The 18232-nt window shown below is 42.1% G+C and overlaps 1 protein-coding gene across 1 annotated transcript; it reads right to left on the bottom strand.

Moving 5' to 3' along the window:
- Nucleotides 1-9811: 9811 nt before the first annotated feature.
- dld (deltaD) lies at nucleotides 9812-15280 on the bottom strand. Its single transcript, XM_017690423.2, has 11 exons — nucleotides 14784-15280; nucleotides 14358-14654; nucleotides 13867-13927; nucleotides 13512-13769; nucleotides 12872-12932; nucleotides 12658-12788; nucleotides 12050-12219; nucleotides 11738-11954; nucleotides 10816-11620; nucleotides 10609-10711; nucleotides 9812-10514 (listed from the first exon to the last, which is right to left on the bottom strand). Exons 1-11 carry the CDS (start codon nucleotides 14829-14831, stop codon nucleotides 10509-10511), a joined length of 2157 nt encoding a protein of 718 aa, XP_017545912.1. The 5' UTR covers nucleotides 14832-15280; the 3' UTR covers nucleotides 9812-10508.
- Between the last annotated feature and the right edge of the window lie 2952 nt (nucleotides 15281-18232).

Genomic DNA, 18232 nt, shown 5'->3' on the forward strand with positions numbered 1-18232 from the left:
ATGCCATAACATATTTGTTACTCATTTGCCAAGACAAAGGCGATTTGTACAATCTCAATTAATGTGTGGAAAAGCACAACACTAAACTACAAAAGAGCATTTGCAAAATAAATATTGTTAAATCAAACATTATGTTGCCATTGAGGCATCACCATCAGTTAGGGTAAGAGAGTTATCAGTCAGCCAGCATGGGACCCACTGAATGAACCTGGGGGTATTTTGCACGCTGAGGAGGACAATCCTACTAATGCAGGGAGAGCAAGGACTCCTGGCAATCCAACTCAAGATCTCCCAAAGGTAGGACCATTGCTAAGACAGTTGCATCACTCATGAGCTCTGTTAACCAAGTTTCAAACATTTGACATTATTTTACATTACAAAATACCACACATTTCCAAAACATTTCCACCAGAGAGGTCTCCAAATCCCCAAAATTTACTTTGTGTAGCTTTGATGCCTTTTGTTTACTGTGAGCCATAGTAATACACAAAAGTTTAGTTTTTATATTGTTTTTACCCGCTTGCCACTAAAGACGCATGTATTAAAACCAGTAGGTTCAGTGAGGCATGATGATTGGTTGGTGGTGCATTGCCCCTCCAAGTGATCCCCTAATGCTGAGCCTGAGAGCAACGAGAATTCCTACCTTTTTTGTCACACTTCTCTTATTATGTCTGTGTTCAACTGAAATATTTATTCATCAGCGCAGAAGAATTCAAACAGAGGAAAGCTCCCACAGCACTGAGAAATACATTCGGCCAGGTTCGTGTTAAGAGGATCACAGTCACATGACATTCGATAAACATAAAATACTAACTAGCATCACCCACCATTCTTCCAAACATCGCACAAGGCTATAAGCTTCCTCCTTTTGTCCCCAACACTGAAGGATTGCCATTCATTGTAGTGATAGCAGAAAAGCTCAACTTTTCCCGTCTGCCATTGAAAAAGATTATCATGTGAAGAGAAAGGAGCATTCAGTGTTTGTGGTCATTAATCAGGCGTCAGTCCACTCGCTCATTCCCACACATCGCACTAGATGCCCACGCCCCACTCTCCTCGCTGTGGCCAATTGCAAGACATCCGGCTTTTCCTCCTTTTTGTGGAACAGTCAAAGTGCTTTACATCTATGGCTATGTTCACACAAGCGACCTATTTATAGAGAGTTTGGGTCGTTTTGGGTGCGCAACTGATTTGAGGCTCTTAGATGGCCATGCCATTTGCTATGACCTTCACAGGTCACCATTGGTCCTTCATATTCAGGGTGTGACCTGCACCGACCACTCACATTACGGACAGCAGCTGCATGTGGTGCCCTGGGTGAGCTTAGTTCACACAGGCCACCATAATACAACCTAGAAACAAAAAAAATGCATTTATCACAGTGTGACAGCTTCATTTTCTTACAGTGTTTCTTTTTTTTTTGAAGCGTGCTCTATTCTTACGTACCTCATAGCCTTTTCGAGGGTAGATTGAATGCCTTTGAAAACGTAAACGAATGCATATTTACATTTTATGTGCTCTGGACTGATTGATGTGGCCTTCATTTATGTCATTGTTGTGTGAATTTCCCTGTATTTTTTTCCTTGATCCATGACAAATTATTTGTACAGGAACGTCACAAAGGCCAATTGAAAATGACCCAGGACCGGACAGTGTCACAAGCTGGGTATTTGTATCTTCCTTCTCTGCGTTGCTTTAATGAGGTGGTGAACAGTGTGGTTAGTATTTCCTATGAGCTGGAGGGGCTATTTTAACATTAAGACCACTTCTTGAACACGTAGCGTGAAAAGTGCCTATTCTTCGTGTACAAATTTGTGTCTAACACCATTGTAACAACAGTATAAGTTTAACAAAGTTCTTGTCGCCATGATATGTTCACAGAGAACGGGCACAATAGGACACCGTTGTAAGTACACAAACATCAATCTCCTCACAATTTACTGCTCCTTTTCTTTTAAGCAGCCAGTCGTCAGCTATTATTTGGGCGTGCTCCCATTCTTCTCCACATTCTGCTACTCTTTTAAGCTGGACTTGGAGACGCACGCACGGCCCACAGTGGCTGAATACTTGCTTCGGGGGCATCTGTTGCTTATGGTCTTCACAACATCTGCTGCTATTGCTCCCCTTTTCCCAGCATGCTGTGGGATATGGTTTCTCCCAAAGGTGGCCTTTGTATGCACCATTGTGAATTCAATCATTGTCTGCCACAAGCGGTTCCCACGATGCAGAGGAAGTTATTGCCATGCTTAGAGACCCCAGAGACACATTGCCACACTCATCTGACTGTCAGAGGTGTGCACCTCCACATAAAGAGTGAATTGCTTTTTTGAAAATGTTGCAGACAGAGCTGTGAATGTAAACACGTAAATATGTATATACAGTCGTCTGCAAAGATTTGAACACCACCAGTCAAATGACATGTATTGTTGATTTTCTACGTCAAAATCTGTTAGCACATCCTCTACTCGAAAACATTGTTCTTAACTTTTTAGTGCACAATTTCTATGTTTTGCTATGCTTCACATTATTGGATCATAAAATATGCCTTAATATTTACATGGGCCATATTTTATATTTCAACCCCTCCTAAATATGTTTTCTTCAGCGAATGAACAGTAACTGTGCAGACGATTGTTCTCTGTGACGGATGCTTTTATTTATTTTCACTTAGAAAATCAACTAAACATGTCATTTGAGCAGGGGTGTCCAAACTTTTACACACAACTGTATAAACGTAATGTGTAAATTGGATTTTGATGCTATTGTATATGTGTTATTTGCTCATAAGGCAGTGTATTAACTCATCAGTGGAAGAGATGATCTCTAGAATTATTGCATAATCACCTTATCATAATTATTTGAGCTAATCACACTTATTTTAGCTGATCATTTACCACAGTTGTTACAATCTGTGATGTATGTTGCAACAAACAGAGTCTGAATTGATGTGTTTGGCAGTTAGATTGAGGCAAATGCATGGAAAGAAAAGAAAACACAAATGCATTTATTGTGGCACTTCATGCGTCCTCCAAACTTCTGACTTGGTGGTATAGTATATTTAGAATGCAGAAATGAGTGGTATTTGTTTATTTGAGCCTGAGCTGTTTCTGACATCAGTTGCAAGCTACTACATGTCAATAGCCAGAAAGCAAGACAGCTAATCAGCTAATTTGGCCACTTTTAGCTTATACTTCAAAGTTTAAACACAATAATCCAAAGAAAAAAATGTCAATCAGTTATTTAAACGGCAATTAGTCACAAGCTAATGTTTTATGATTGTGGCAAACCTAATTAAGTAGCAAATTTGATCTAATTATGTAATGAAATAATTACCTCAAGCAGAATAACATGTAGAACATGTAGAAACAAGTCTATGATTGGTTTATATACAGTTGAGTGCAAAGGCTTGGGTAAAAACATCTGGTCAAAGAGAACAAATTGATGCACAATTACTGTTTATTAGATGAATTGGACATTTTAAGAGAAAAAATAAAACATAAAATGAGCAAATTTTGTTTTATATTTTATTTTATTTTTCAATTATGCAGCCAAATGCCATGATTAAGTGTTCCCAGTAGATGATGCTTTACTTATTTTCACTGAGAACAGAAATGGGCGTTAAAACGTTTGCATAAAACTACATCTGTATCTTTACTCTCCAAAGCTTCCCTCCAGGAAGAAGACCAGTAAACTTAAAGAGAGTCAGATCGTAATGAGCTACTCTGGCTTCATCCACAGCATCAGAGTAGAATAGCCCACCATGGGGTTGATGGCGAAGGACACAGCAGATGTTAACAATAAACTTTCCCCACTGTTCTCTCCTTCACTACTACTGGGCCCTCTGGCAGAAAAAGTGAGCTGACAGAGTGAAAATCTTTGGACAAAAGCTCAAGCACATTGTAGAAGAACCACAACAAACATCACCTTAAATGTAACCCATGTTTCTTTGATCGTTTGTGATTATTGATAATTATTGAACATGACTGCAATAGCTGTGTACTAGATGTCTGGTTTCAATGAGAACAAGGAAGAACAAAGGAAGAACAAATGATGATTAAAGAAACTGTTACTGGAAGAAATGCATAGATGTTTTAAAGAAAGATAGTTGTTCGATTACGCTGAAGAGAAAGATTTTATGGATTTTATGACATACCATGACACTTTCATGTAATGTAAAATGCTGCCGTTGTATTAAAGCTTCAGTGATTTTATACAAACTGGAAACACAGGCCTGCTACTACATTCCAAACACAGCTTGGTGTGAAGATGAAGGAACACTTAAGTGAACATATTGCAGATAGAAGTAGTGATTTTGGTTTCATTACACATTTAGATTATGGATAAATTACATATATAACGTCATATTTTTAGCTATGATCATAAAACTCAACAGGAGTATGTTTTTTCACCATGTTTAGTCATTTTTTAAAAAATTTGCATCCAACTACATTTTACAAAAGTTGGCCATTTTAATGAAGGCTTAGCTCCGCCCACACTCAGTACAATCATGCCATGTCATATATTCATGAAAAGCTCGCTTCCTATAGAGTCTATATGTAGTATCCTGATGTCGATTTTCTTTGTACTAATGACAAGATCACACAAATGGTGCACGTTGTGTGGGATCTTACTGTGTATTGCATTCTGAGGTCCATTCTTAAAATCATTGTTCATTCCCTGCCATATTTTAAAATTAAAACCAGATTTTGCTCTACAAAATGACCTCAAACTGTCATAAAATTTCTTCTAAGTGGAAAGAAGTGAACACATCCTCTACAGAGACCACATGTCTGCACATTTTAGTGCACAGTTGCTGTTTATTTGTGGAACTTAACATATTTAGAGAAATTGTGCACAGTGTTCTCTTGATTAAACAATAATGCCCTTCTATATTCAATTACAATTCTGTAAAATTACTGCGCTGGTGTGAATCTTTGTAATAAAAATAAACATTTTCATTCTAACGTTGTTCAAAGGGATTTTTTAAGCATGCAAATGAGTTCTAAATCTCATTTGCACATCTAATTTTGCAAAATATCCATAACAATATGCAATACAAAATGTTTGTAAATATATCAGTAATCAACTCTCAAATATTTATTGTGATATTTCTTTTTTTTATTTGCCTATTAACCTGTAGTGTCTCCATAAACAATGGCATTAAGTTACTCAAGTGTTGGCTTAAAGCAGAGCAACAGTCATGAAGCATTTACAAGAAACTGCCTTGAAGGATAATTGCACATATATTCACATTCTAAGTAAACAAGTCAGTCTTAAAATTATCACAGCATGTGGTTTTAAACCCTGCTAGCAAGACTGAAATCTACACGTCAAAGTTGTCCAACATGGCACCATGAAAGCACTTACTGTCAGTTCTGCAAGACTTGGGAGTGAGGGCAAACAATTGTGTAGGCTTTTGAGTGCAGGAGCCTCACTGAAGGGTACCGTTGTGTTTTTTTCCAAGAGTGGCAAGTGTCAGCCCTTACGAGTGTTCAGAAAACAAAGAGGAAAATGGCCACCCTCTTGCGTCTGTGGGTTTATTTTGGAATAGGACTTCCTTCTGCCCAGAGGTCTTGGGGGTCACGCTTCAAGACACAGAGAGTGATTGATGATCTCCAGGTCCTGAGGTGCACTGTCACCTTCTGGCTGGGTGGTCTCTCCTAGGAGCAGTGTCAAGGGGCACTTGTGGGACATAATGTAAAAGGTCACGTATGGTCGTTTCTCCTACCTGTGATGTATTTGTTATCGGTGTTTATTCAACTTGCTGTGCAAGTGGTGCAATTGACGCTAAACTGATGCCAACACTATTTACAAAAAGCATCAGTTGAGTATCACAACAGAGTGTGAACCTGAAATTGGCGAGATAGAATGCATAAATTGCTACTGATTGCTCTAGCATAAGCCTTTGGGCCATTTGGCTCAGTAATGTGTCAATGGATAAGTCATATGTTGTAGCTAAGGATCTCACTGTGTGGTAAATGGCAGACCCACACGCTTGGGGTAATTGCATTCCTGAGCATTCACTCTAAAAGGACACCTATAATTTATAGTAGTGAATCATAAACAGGCTAGTTTACTTTCTTCTAATTAAGTTGTCTTGAATTTTTTTGTTATTATTTCTTATTTTTATTATTATCCTATGGACTGAAATGTGTCTATACCCAAATAGCTTGTGCTTCTGCTTGCTTGTGTTTTCTACCCAGTTCAACTTGGGTTGCTCATACAGCATTTGTTCAAACACTGTTTTTTTCCATGAATGGGAGAATGCTCATCAGCTTGACACTTGAGTCATTCCACTCATATAATATATATGTGATGCTTACACTGTTGTCATTATACACTCTGTAGCCAAATGTTTTTTGTCACCATCATACAACTAGCTTCTCCGTCAGGGTCGCGGGGGGATGCTGTAGCCTATCCCAGCAGTCTTCGGGCGGAAGGCAGGATACACCCTGGACAGGTCACCAGTCCATCGCAGGTATTTAGCATTTATTCTTAGTAAATATATATGGCAAGTTTTAATTTTCTGTTTGTCCACATATGTGCATTAAACTGAATTGCTGTGCAGGTGTGAACTTTTCTCTGGTTAAGGACACCACAGTGGTGCACATTGTCTCTGACAGAACTTTGGTTGTTTGACCTCCTGACTTCCTTTTGTATGCTTTTAATTGTTCTGGCCAACACAGTTTTGTTTCCCAAGACTTCCCTGGCATGACTGCATACAGCAGCAAATGAGATCTAAGGGTCCAGGTTGCAGCAGTTGAAAGGGGGTGGCTCTGCTTTGTAACGCCTGACAGGTGACCACTATGCCTGGACAAAGGCTGGGCCATTGCCGGAGCCAGATCCCTTTTCTTTCTCTCATGTTCCCCTCTCTCCGCAATCTGTCAAAATTTACCATGCCATTGAAGATCTCGCAGCAGAAAACGGCTTTATAGGGACCAATCCAAGCAGAAGTAAGAGTGAACATACAGACCAGTACCAAGTCAAGCAGTGCACCACAATCACTCAACATCTCTGTGCAAAAAAAGGAGGAAGTTAAAATGTCTAATCAGCCCATGTGCATCACTAAGCTTGTCATGTAAATGCAAGATTTGGACAACATACAAAAAAACTAATATATTTGATGATTTGTTGTTGCATTTCTTGTTTATCTCCTCATTTTCTCTTTTTTCCCCTTGCAGATGTTGGCGTTCCTGGTGAGAACGCACCCCCTGCAAAAGGCATGAGATCATTCTGTTCTCCTTCAAAACTGCTGATTTTACAATGAACATTTACTACTACTAATAATTGCTTGTTTAGTGAATCAGTGAATGCAGGGTCAGAGTCAGGCAGTGGGGCCTGTACCCCCTAATGTGAAACATGACCTTTCACTTTTTTTTTTTTTGACTGCTCATTTTCATTTTTATTTGTTTATAATCATATGCAAAAGTCTGGGCACCCCGGGTAAAATGACATTTTGTTGATTGAATGAAGTGAAAAATAAAAAAATTCTGCAATTTAAAAAACAGTTACTGTTTACATGCTGACTTGCACATATTTGGTGGGGGGAGGCAATGAAACAGAAACTGTGGGTTGTGCAAACATATTTGTTTAGCTCACCAAATAAATAGAAATTGTGCATTAAAATGGGCAAAATTTTGTAGAAGATGTAATAAGTTATTTTTACCTAGAGAATAATAAAACATCATTTGATCAGGGTATTTAAACATGAACACAACCATAGGTATTAATCTGGACATATTTTATATAGTGTAAATGTAATATTCACATTCACAAGAGAAAAAATAAATAAATTCTACTCTTCACAGTTTCGTTCACACAGTCAAGGTTCCATTTATTACAACATCCATTTATTATTTTGCTGTTTTTTTTATTAAACATCCAATCAAATTTATAGCAAAGTCTAATAAAGCTGCCCTAATTGAAAGGACCTGTAACATCATAACAGTCGTACTGACTCCACACACTCCATCTCGCCTGCAGGCTTTTATTTTATTGTTCTGTTTTAAAATATTAGGTCACGAAAATATACAAATATGTATTTTTCAACTGGAAAACCCTATTTAAGTTTAGTAAAAGTGGAACTTTTTTTGTTTTTTTGTTTCAGTAAAACTGAAAATGTAGGTACAGAAACAAGCAACTAGAAATCCAGCCACTATAAACTATTTCCATGTGAAAATGAGATTTAAACTAAGTGCACGTGTGAGAGACATACTGCTGATAGCTGTTGTTTGATTACTGACTCATAACTGCAAAAAAGAAGATATTCAGCATTAGTTACTGAGCAGTGCCACAGGCCTATTCCTGAATGAAGAAACAAAAGAGCTGCTTTAGGCCTGTCTCCTGATATTTTCCAACTCAGCGAAAAGCCATTGTGCCAGTAAAAAAAAGTTAAGTTAAAAGCTTAGCATGGTATGTGAAAACAACTGTTCACCAGTTGTGTAATACCAGCAAATACTTTTCACTGCACCCAACTGGATCCACTATGGGCTCCCTGCATTCATTACAAAGCCCTTCTCAACTGTACCAAGGTCAGGTCCTCATTGCTGTCCCCGTAACTAGAAACACATCACTAAACACCCCGTACTTCAGACCAAATTTACATACGAATATAATTTGGTTGGACAAACATCAACTTTGTATCCAGACTTGTGATCTATGCGTATTACATAGGAAATGAACCCTACATACTGTAGTTAAAGCCTTGGTTAAGCAAACTGTGTAAATCATTCGCTGCACATTTATTTTAAGCAGTGCTCGCATTAAATGATTTAATGATTAAGACATGATTTTCCCTTTAGTCACCCAGTTAATACCTATAGTTTTAGAGTTTTAGAACAGAGCCTGACAAGGTACAGCTGAGTTGTAACCACACTCACAAGTCCACTGTTACATGGGTTGAGCTCAAGAATGTCTTCAATTTGAACTAAAACCATTCAGTTTTGTCCACAACAGGGACTGTACATTTCAAAAAGCTCAAATTTTTCTGGCTGATTATACTGAGAAAAGAAAACTATATTCAGTAACAATCTAGAAAAGCTCAAAATTACCCCAGCTTCTTTTTTGATTTCTCAAAATTCCAGTGTGATTTGACTACTAAGATATGAACAAAGTCATTCAGAGTGGTTTGATATGAAATGCTAGAGCAAGTTCATGAGTCTGGTTTGTTCACAGTGGTGGTGAACAGATCTGGTGGATCCAGACATCTGAGGAGTTGAACATTTCTAAAATGACAACACAGAAAACTATGACATGAAATAGTTAAGAACATGCTGCCTGATGTCTGAAGCATTTCTGTATAATAGTTTTGAGATAAGGTTTTGGCCTAAAACTTTTTTAATCCACTCGTAGTGGAGTGGTACATACAGGGTTTCATAAAGGCAAAATAGTCTCAAAAAGGCAAAATGTTTTTTTTTTTTTTCAGATTTACCACTCTTTTCACAGCACAAACATTACATATAAAACCTCAGAAGACAGATTTAAGTTCACTGGTGGTTTTGGATAGTAAATAAAATGGCTATTTGTGTTGTAGGCATTACGACCCCTGGTTCCCATCACCACCACTGTAAAGAAGTGTGAGTCAGCAGGTTTCTCTGTAATAAACCACTCTGAATCACTTTGTTTACATTTCACCGAGTAGAATCTCCCTTTAACGCCTGCAATAAAGTGACTTTCAAGTAGACCTGCTTTAATGTATAGATCCATGGTTGACTCATAAAGGCTGTTAATAATCAGTGACTGCATCATCACAAAAGAAACGACTATAGAGTCGTGGATCATTTCTCCACACTACAATGCATCAGTCGGTTGGTAATATTTCATACAGGATTTATTTGGAAAAATATTAAGGTGATTTTCTTCATGAGGAACACGTATAAAACAATTCCCATAACACGTTTAAATACATTACTGTAGGAAAACAGTCACAAAGACCCGAAGTGCCTTATATACAATATACAAATTTGTGAAAATGAGGAAAAGATTAAATTATATCAAACATAACTTCACAAAAAAACACAAACAACCGAATCACAAATAACATTTAAATTAAAAAAAAAAAGAATACAGCTTTTCAAACATCTATCAGGATGTGATGGCGGCATTTTTCCTCTGCTGACCTACACAACGGATCAGAGAATTTAAACATAGACACTGCAGTCAGTGCATACTCATACACAGTAATCACTTAATGTGAATGTTAAATACATTATTTAAAAAGCAACCCTCCGTAGTGCAATGAGGTAAAAGAAGAACTCTCCCTACAGGAAGTGCAACAAGTCCGTCTGGCACGTTCCTGGGAAACAAACTTTGAGAGTGCGAGCCAGTATGGCCCAACATCCTTTTTCTGCAGTCACTGTGCTTACTTCAGTTGAGAACCAGCTCATTCTGAATATCGCCATCAACATAAGTCCCCACAGCAGCAGTCACATGAAGGAAACCTTCCCTCTGGTTTGAGCAGCATTTACTGGAGTAAAACCTCCTGTAGAGCAAGACGAGCACTGGTGGCGTTACACCTGCAACAGAGAGAGAGAGAGATTCAGTTTTCTGATTCTGGAAAGATGGGTTTGGAATGCTAGAGGCTGACAGGATACTTAGAGATGAACTCACCTCAGTTGCGATAATACATTCATCCTTTTCTTCTGATATTACGAAGACAGACTGGTACTTTGTGTCTTTGCACATAGACTCTGGACATTTCTCTGAAGTCTCACTGTAATTCAAAGATAAAACAATGTTAGGCACGGAATCAAAAATTTGATGAACTCTAATAGGTTTCAGTGCATTTTTCTTCAACAAATCTCCAGCACTATTCACCTTTTTAAATGTTTCCTGTGCTTTTCTTCTGACTCTGGGTCGAGAGCCTCACATTTTGTTTCAATTTTCTCAGAGTCTTCTTTCCCCAAGTCCTCCTGCTTTAGTTCGTGAACAAGATTATAATCCACTAATGAATAGCGAGACTTATAGCCGTTCTTTTCCACAGCAGGCGCATCGCTCTGAAAGTCCACCTTCTTGTTGGTGTTCTTCACCTGTGTGGTGCCTATAATGCTGATGGACAAGTCCTTCTCCCGGCTGCAGTTGCTGGTCAGGTTGTTCATGGTCTCGCTTTCATTATGGCTCTCCATTTGCTGGTTCCTCTGCTGCAGTTTTAAGCGGACGTACACGACCAGGACAGCGCAGCCGAGGAGGAGCAAAAGCACCAGAATAATCCCAGCACAGACCGCCATCCAAGGAAACTCGTTACCATCCTCGTCATTGAAGTACCTTTTGTCGGGTCCTTCCACAACGGGCTGTCCATGAGGATGTTCAGGGAGCAGGAACTGGCAGTTGCGTCCTCCATATCCAGGAATACATGCACACACATAGCGGTGGTCCCTTTCATGACAAGTGCCACCGTTGTGGCATGGGTTATGCACGCACTTGTTGACTGGTGAGCTGCAATTCTTGCCAGTGTATCCAGGTGGGCAGGTGCAGGTGTAGTCATTGAGACCATCCTGGCAAGTACCTCCATTCTGACATGGGTAGGTAGCACACTCGTTGATATTGTCATCACAGTGTGTTCCTGTGAAACCCTCTGGACATTGGCAGAGATAGGAATCCACAAGATCTAGACACTGGGCATCTAGAGAAGAAGCGAAAGACATTGGATAACTATTGAATAAACTGATTCAAACTCTGTTTAAAATCTGATGCAAAACTGGGAAAAATCCCTTTGAATCCAAATGAGTTTCAAATTTACCATTTGAGCAGGGGTTGGAGCTACAGTGGTCAATCTTCTTCTCACAGTTGAAGCCAGCATATCCTGCAGGACACTGACAGAAATATCCTCCATCAGGATTGTCAGCACAACGTCCACCATTGAAACAGGGCCCATCAGCACAAGTCATGGCACTCAGCTCGCAGTTTCTTCCATAGAAGCCAGGAGGACATGCACAGTTATATGTGTTCTCAAGATCCTGTAAGACCAAAGTAGTGATTAGAAAAAAGTCTTTTGGAGAATTACGAACACCTTAACATCCTCTCAGTATTCCACCACAGCTAAGTAACTTACAGTGCAGCTTCCTCCATTCCTGCAGGGGTTGTCGGAGCACTCATTGACCTCAGTCTCACAGCTTGCTCCTGTAAAGCCAGGCCTGCAGGTGCAGGTGTAGCTGCCTTGGCCAGTGTTGGTGCAAGTGGCTCCATTTGCACATGGTTTATGATGTGTGCAGTAATTGAGATCTGAAACACAACAACAAACATTAGTCCTAAAGACTTCTAAAAAAAAGTCACAGTCGACTACAAAGGTTTGAATGCTCACAGTCAAAGGTTTATTGTGAAAACTAAATCAACACACATCATCTATAGTGTATATGTCTTCAGTGTTGTGTTCAACTTCAATTCAACATACTGGAAATATATACAACATGAACAGGGCTTTGACTTGACTTGAGCCCAAACTTTTGCAAATACATAAACAAAGCTGCTAGTGCATTAATCCATTAAAATCCCAGGCCTATTACCCCCAAGGCTTATTATACAGTAAGTACATAGACTTCACTGCAAAATGGTTGTGCTATTCTTAGGTTCTTGAAGTGTGCAATAAAACATTGGGCCTGCCAGTGGACCCTGGTCATTTAAGGGGTTAAAGCAATGCTGGAGATATTAGCAAACATTCACCTTGGTTGCAGAACAGACCACCCCAGCCCTCTTGGCAGTTGCATTGCCACGGTTGCTGGCAGGTTCCGTGTAAACAGCCGGGATAGCGGATACAGTCATCGCAGTACTTGCCAGTGAAGCCAACCCTGCATCTGAAGCAAAGCACAAGATGGATTAGATTGCGTCCTTGCATGTGATGCAACAGGTTTGTGAAAGCACTTGAAATTCTACTTACTTGCATTCGCCAGGCTTGTCGCAAAAACCATGCTCCTCATCACAACCCGAGAGACAGATTGCTAAAGACAGAGATATTGATCTGGTTAATTATGACAATGTTATTATTGTTCAGGCACGGTTGAGATTGAGTAATGTGGGCTAGCCCCTAGAAAGAATATGCCTCTGTCAGAACCCTGGGAAAGAGACCCCGCTTAACACAGTTGCGCTCATACAAAAGATTGACAAACAAAAGCCTCTTTTCTCCTAACTGTGGGTCAGAAGTCCTTCTTTTTTCACTCTGTTCATACAGACCCCTCCCCATAATGTCCCAGAGTCGGTGGAGATAAGGGTGGACAGCTGGTGTACATGGTGCCAGTGCAGGACAGCTGCTCTATTGTCTTCCCTCACTCAGCAGCTGCCTGCTTTCAACAATACCTCAGCGCGCTGAGCCAATCAACGCCGAGCGCCTTGCCAAGTAGCCAATCAGGCATTACATTTAATCTATGGCACGCGTGCCATTATATGGCCCTTTCATTATTATCACTCTTACTACTCCAAAGCGTGTTCCAGCAAGCATTTCCCCACAGAGGCGAGTCAACCCCCCTGAGATGCCATCAGAATAAGATAAAAGGCACAAGTTCGTAGAAACTTCGGCTTACGTTCAGTGCAGTATTGTCCCTTCCAGCCCGAATTGCAGATGATCTCCCCGCGCTCCCCGCAGGTGAAGTGGCCGAAAGCGTCGTCACGTGGGCGGCAGAAGACGGAGCAGCCCTCGCCGTAGTAATGCTCGTCGCACACAAATCTGTACGAGTACTTCAGCTCCGTTCTCCCAGCCACTTGGAGGTCTTGGGACCACTCCTCTCCAACCGTGAGGTGCCGCTGGGTGGTCATGCGGCTGATCAAACGCTCTGGGTTTTCTTGAAAAAGGGAAAATATCCTAGTTACTTCACGAATTCACAAGTTACAGAGTCATAAGGGGGGGGGGGTCTGTTTTCAGTGGCTTCCAACTCTTACCGGTTGACAGATCCTCAGTGGAATCGGTGTGCAGGGCTTCGACAATGAGCGAGAACGTGCCCTGTAGGAACACACAGAAAAGGGAAACCAATAAATAACCACTCTAAGCATTGCACTGTAAAGTCAGTGGGGTCAGCTGTGCACCGCGACCCTCTGGGGTGGACCCACCGCTGCTTTGCACTGAACGGAAGCTAAGGCTGTGCTGAGGTGTGATGGCATTAGGATTCACGCTCTAGTTCACACGTCCTTCCCGCAGTAAAATGAAAGCTTTAGGAATTTCACGCTGAGCTGACAATTATATACCATCCCTGGGGATGTGAAGTTTCCCACCCAGCCAACATTTGTCAGAGGGGCCCAAATGAGTTTACCTTGCATGGGCGAATGAGCATAATGATGCTTAGCGAGTGGGTTTCAGTGTCTCAGCCACGCAGACTAAATATCCCGCGCACAGGACCGCGGTATTATGTCTAGTGTATTGCTGAGTTACTCACCGGCCACGTGAATCCGAAAGTGAAGCGGATTGGGTTGGTGAAGGATTCCGAGGCGCTCTCGGGAACTTGGAAGGAGTTGGATCCGAGCACAGGAGTAACAGCTCCGCCGTACGTGCACGGAGGCTCCGGGGATACGTTGGCTTGGTAGTGCTTCAGGCAGACTCTGAAAAAAGTTTTGCACTCGCACTGCTGGATCCCAGACGCCGCAGCCCCTTTGCAGCAGTTCGTGTTGCCAGTAATTCCTTTCTTGTTGAGAAACTCCTGCAGCTTCAACTCAAAGACTCCAGAACAAAAACCCTGCAAAAGGGGGTGTCAGTGGTGGTTACTATTAGTACAATAAGCATTATTTCAAGTAATTTATGAACACAGTGAGCATTATGTCAACTAATATTTGAACAGCACAATGGCACGAGACGCTATCTTTACCTGGCTGAGCATGACACAGAGGATGGCAGCTATCATAAGTCGCCCCATGGTGATGAAGATCTTCAGCACTGCGCTCGGGTTGCTCAAAAAGTCATGTAGACTCCAAGGAACCCCTTTCGCTGCGTTCTCACTATCTTAGTCGCTGTTGTTCTAGCTTCTTCCTCGGGCCATGTAAGTCCTCTCTCGCTTGTGGAAAACAATTTAACCGGAGATAAATCCCAAATTTCAGGCGATTACTTCCAACAAGTGGTCAATGCGTCCAGTTCGCTCGCGCTTTCCACAAGAAGGTAAGAGGGAGGAAAAAAAGAGAGGGCGACCCCGGCCAACAGGGTCGCTCCGGTGCTGTGTACTTTCCGTTGCGCAGGAGTTTGTAGGGATCCACAACACTCTCTCTCTCTCTCTCTCTCTCTCTCTCTCTCTCTCTCTTTCTCGTTACAAACTCTGTTCATCCGGCGCTCCTGATTCCATGTGGACTGTGCGGGTGTCTAATGTCCCGGTCCGCCTGCTGCCCCGTTATATACAGAGTGCGCCTGCTAGGGTAATGAGATGCAAATGAGCTACTCCCCCAATCTGGCTCGAGTTGTCACAAAGGGACACTTTTTCACCCCCACCTTCCACCATCACCCCCTTCCACTCCAACCCCCCCCCCACACACACACACACACACACACTAAAAGATCGCCAAATGGTCACTGAGCTGTAAAATGTGCAACCCTTCCCCATTGCTATAAAGGAGAGAGAGAGAGAGAGAGAGAGAGAGAGAGAGAGTGAGAGGTAGAAAAAAATGTCTCATTTACATATAAGAAAAAAAACACAGGAGAATCCTACACATCCAGGGGTAAAGCCTGAACATTACATCACATGTCGTGTGCGTGGTGCTCGCACCTTTAGCTCAGACATACCCACAGCTTACTTAATATAGCCTACTGTGGTATAACATCTCTAATGCTTTATTACTGGCTCGGAAACGTCCTGCCTAACTCATTAATACGCTTCCTGTACGGTTTGTTTACATTTGGAGAACTTCATCTGCGTCCTCTTTAGATATAACGCATCCAAAGGCTTGTCCACCTGTTGCCCTCTCCAGAGCGCAAACGGGTTAGAGTAAAAGTTGAAGCGTTTTAGCTGAAGAGTATATTTCAGAATCAGGTCTTAACTTGTTTTCATTCGCCCCAGATAAGATCTTAGGCGTTTCAGTGACGCGCACCTTCAGAAAGTTGATGTTTTCTTCGTTTCCCTGCCTGAGCTGGGCTGTAAAACCGAGCTGGTGTGTGTCGTTCGCGTGGCTGTCATTAAGGCACTTTGTTATTGTGTGAGGGAAGAATAAGTTTGTTCTTTGTGCTCTCAGCTGTATGGTAATTCGGGCAGCACCTGCTCCCCCTGCACAATGTAATGGGGAGAAAGAGCTCCCCTCGGCGCACGCTGCTGTCTCTACAGCACCGCCTCCGCCTCCGCCTCACCGCAGCACATCGCCCTCAGCCTCCCCGCTCAGCGCAGTCCTGAGCGCGTCCGCGGAAGAGTCGACAAAAACACACACACACACGCTTGTGGTTATGAAATGAATTGACATAGTGGGTACCAGCCGGTGGGCTGTGTGCGCATGCCCGAGCCCGCGCGCGTGTGCTTGTGTGTGAGGGTGGTCTTCATTAGGGCGTTAATTGAAACGACTGGCCGGTTTAATTCCAGAGGAATGCGGCTCGTTTGAGCTGTTTTTTTTTTAACCGACCACTCTGCTGGAGGGACTCTGTTGTTTTTCTGAGTGGCACAGTTGAGTTTATATGGAGGTCAAGACTCACAGATATGTATACACACACACACACACACACACACACACACTTGAAAGAGAGAGTGCGTGAGGGAGTATATGTTTACATGCAAATATACAAAAGTGCACAATGTAAATAAACACAATGTTTTACTAAAATGTAGCTAATATGCTAAAATGTATCCTGTGCAAAAGTTATGGCACATTTTACACTTTTATAGAAAATGAATTTCTGCACTAAACTTTGGAGAAAAATGTCAGATTAAGTGTATGAACTGTGTTACGCAGAGGATTTGTTAACTTACTTCATATATATATATATATATTACATTATATATAGATAGATAGATAAATGGATGGATGGATGGATGGATGGATGGATGGATGGATGGGTGGATGAATGGATGGATGGATGGATGGATGGATGGATGGATGGATGGATGGATGGATGGATAGTAAAGCACTGGAGAATGTACACCCAGTGTTTTTAAACTGTGCTATAAGAGGAATACTATCACCCATAATCTACATCAAACTACATTAATTCTCTACTTGAATAGATAAACAACCCCGCCCCCACTCCACCCCCTCCCAAAACTGCCTATAACTCCTCTAAAATGATAGCACACCACAGGTGTCAATCCGGAACAGCCCTCCACTGACCAAGCCTCCTCATCCCTCTTTCAAAATGACCATGCCTTTCATTCAGTGCGTGGCCGCACCTTCCAGCTGACCACCGCATCGCCCCGAGCCCTCTATCATCACACTCCACCTGACCATCCTTTATACTGATGTAGCACACATTTCGCGATTACTGCAGCAAAGCGGAGCTGAAAGGCGGAGTGAAATCTCCTGGATTTATGCCCACTCCGTTCATTCTTTTCAAGCGTAATTTATGCCACGCGATTCTGTCCTGGTGAAATCAAGCAGAAAGCTCCCCTTTCTCGTCCTCCTCCTCCTTTCTGGAGGTGGACTATGGAGAGACTGTTTAACTTAAGTGTTTCTATAGGGGGCTGTTGTACTTTAACTCCTGCCCACCAGTAGCTGCGGCGAACAAAGACCGGGACTCGAGGTCTGACTATTCATCTTTTCTTCGCGCTTTAATTTTCATTGATTTTGAATACAAGGGGAGGGTGGGGGTGGTGGTGGTGGAGTGGGGGGGGGGTTCTAGCCCTTGGGGATTCTCTCTGAAGGGCACGACACGCCTTTAGACGCGGACGGCCCCCAAGCCAGCCATCTGCTCCCAACCAAATGGCGTTTTTTCACATCTCAACTGCATGTCTCCACTGCTTCTCTCCGCGGCGCGCACTCTTCCTCCAAATTAGACTGGAAGCATGTTAAAGAATGGCCGGCCACTGGCCATATGGTTGGGGAAGCTGGAACCTAGATTGCTCGAGCCAGTGGCCCGTGGGAACACCAGCACTGTACAATAACGCCAGTGTTGGGGCTTCGAGCTTGCGGCACTGTTGCTGGACCTGTTGCTTGCTGCCCGCACCTCAGTCCAGCCAAACGGAGCACAAAGCAGGCTGGAAAGCCGTTGCACTTGTCTGCCTAAATTAATGACATGCATCACAATGTGATCACACATTTCTGCGCTGATGGGCTCCTGTTGTACTCAAGGGTCTGGTTCATTTGTATCTATGTATGTATATACACACGTGTGTGTGTGTGTGTGTGTGTGTGT

Source organism: Pygocentrus nattereri, chromosome 5 (assembly GCF_015220715.1).
Source record: "Pygocentrus nattereri isolate fPygNat1 chromosome 5, fPygNat1.pri, whole genome shotgun sequence".
NCBI classification, from domain to species: Eukaryota; Metazoa; Chordata; class Actinopteri; order Characiformes; family Serrasalmidae; genus Pygocentrus; species Pygocentrus nattereri.

Bases quoted from the DNA above. Each gene is read 5' to 3' on its own strand.
- dld (XM_017690423.2), bottom strand. From the start codon at position 14,831: ATGGGGCGACTTATGATAGCTGCCATCCTCTGTGTCATGCTCAGCCAG. The intron at 14,655-14,783 runs GTAAAGATAGCG...CCCCTTTTGCAG, and splicing joins TCTGTGTCATGCTCAGCCAG to GGTTTTTGTTCTGGAGTCTT. The intron at 10,712-10,815 runs GTGAATAGTGCT...TTTGAATTACAG, and splicing joins CACAGGAAACATTTAAAAAG to TGAGACTTCAGAGAAATGTC.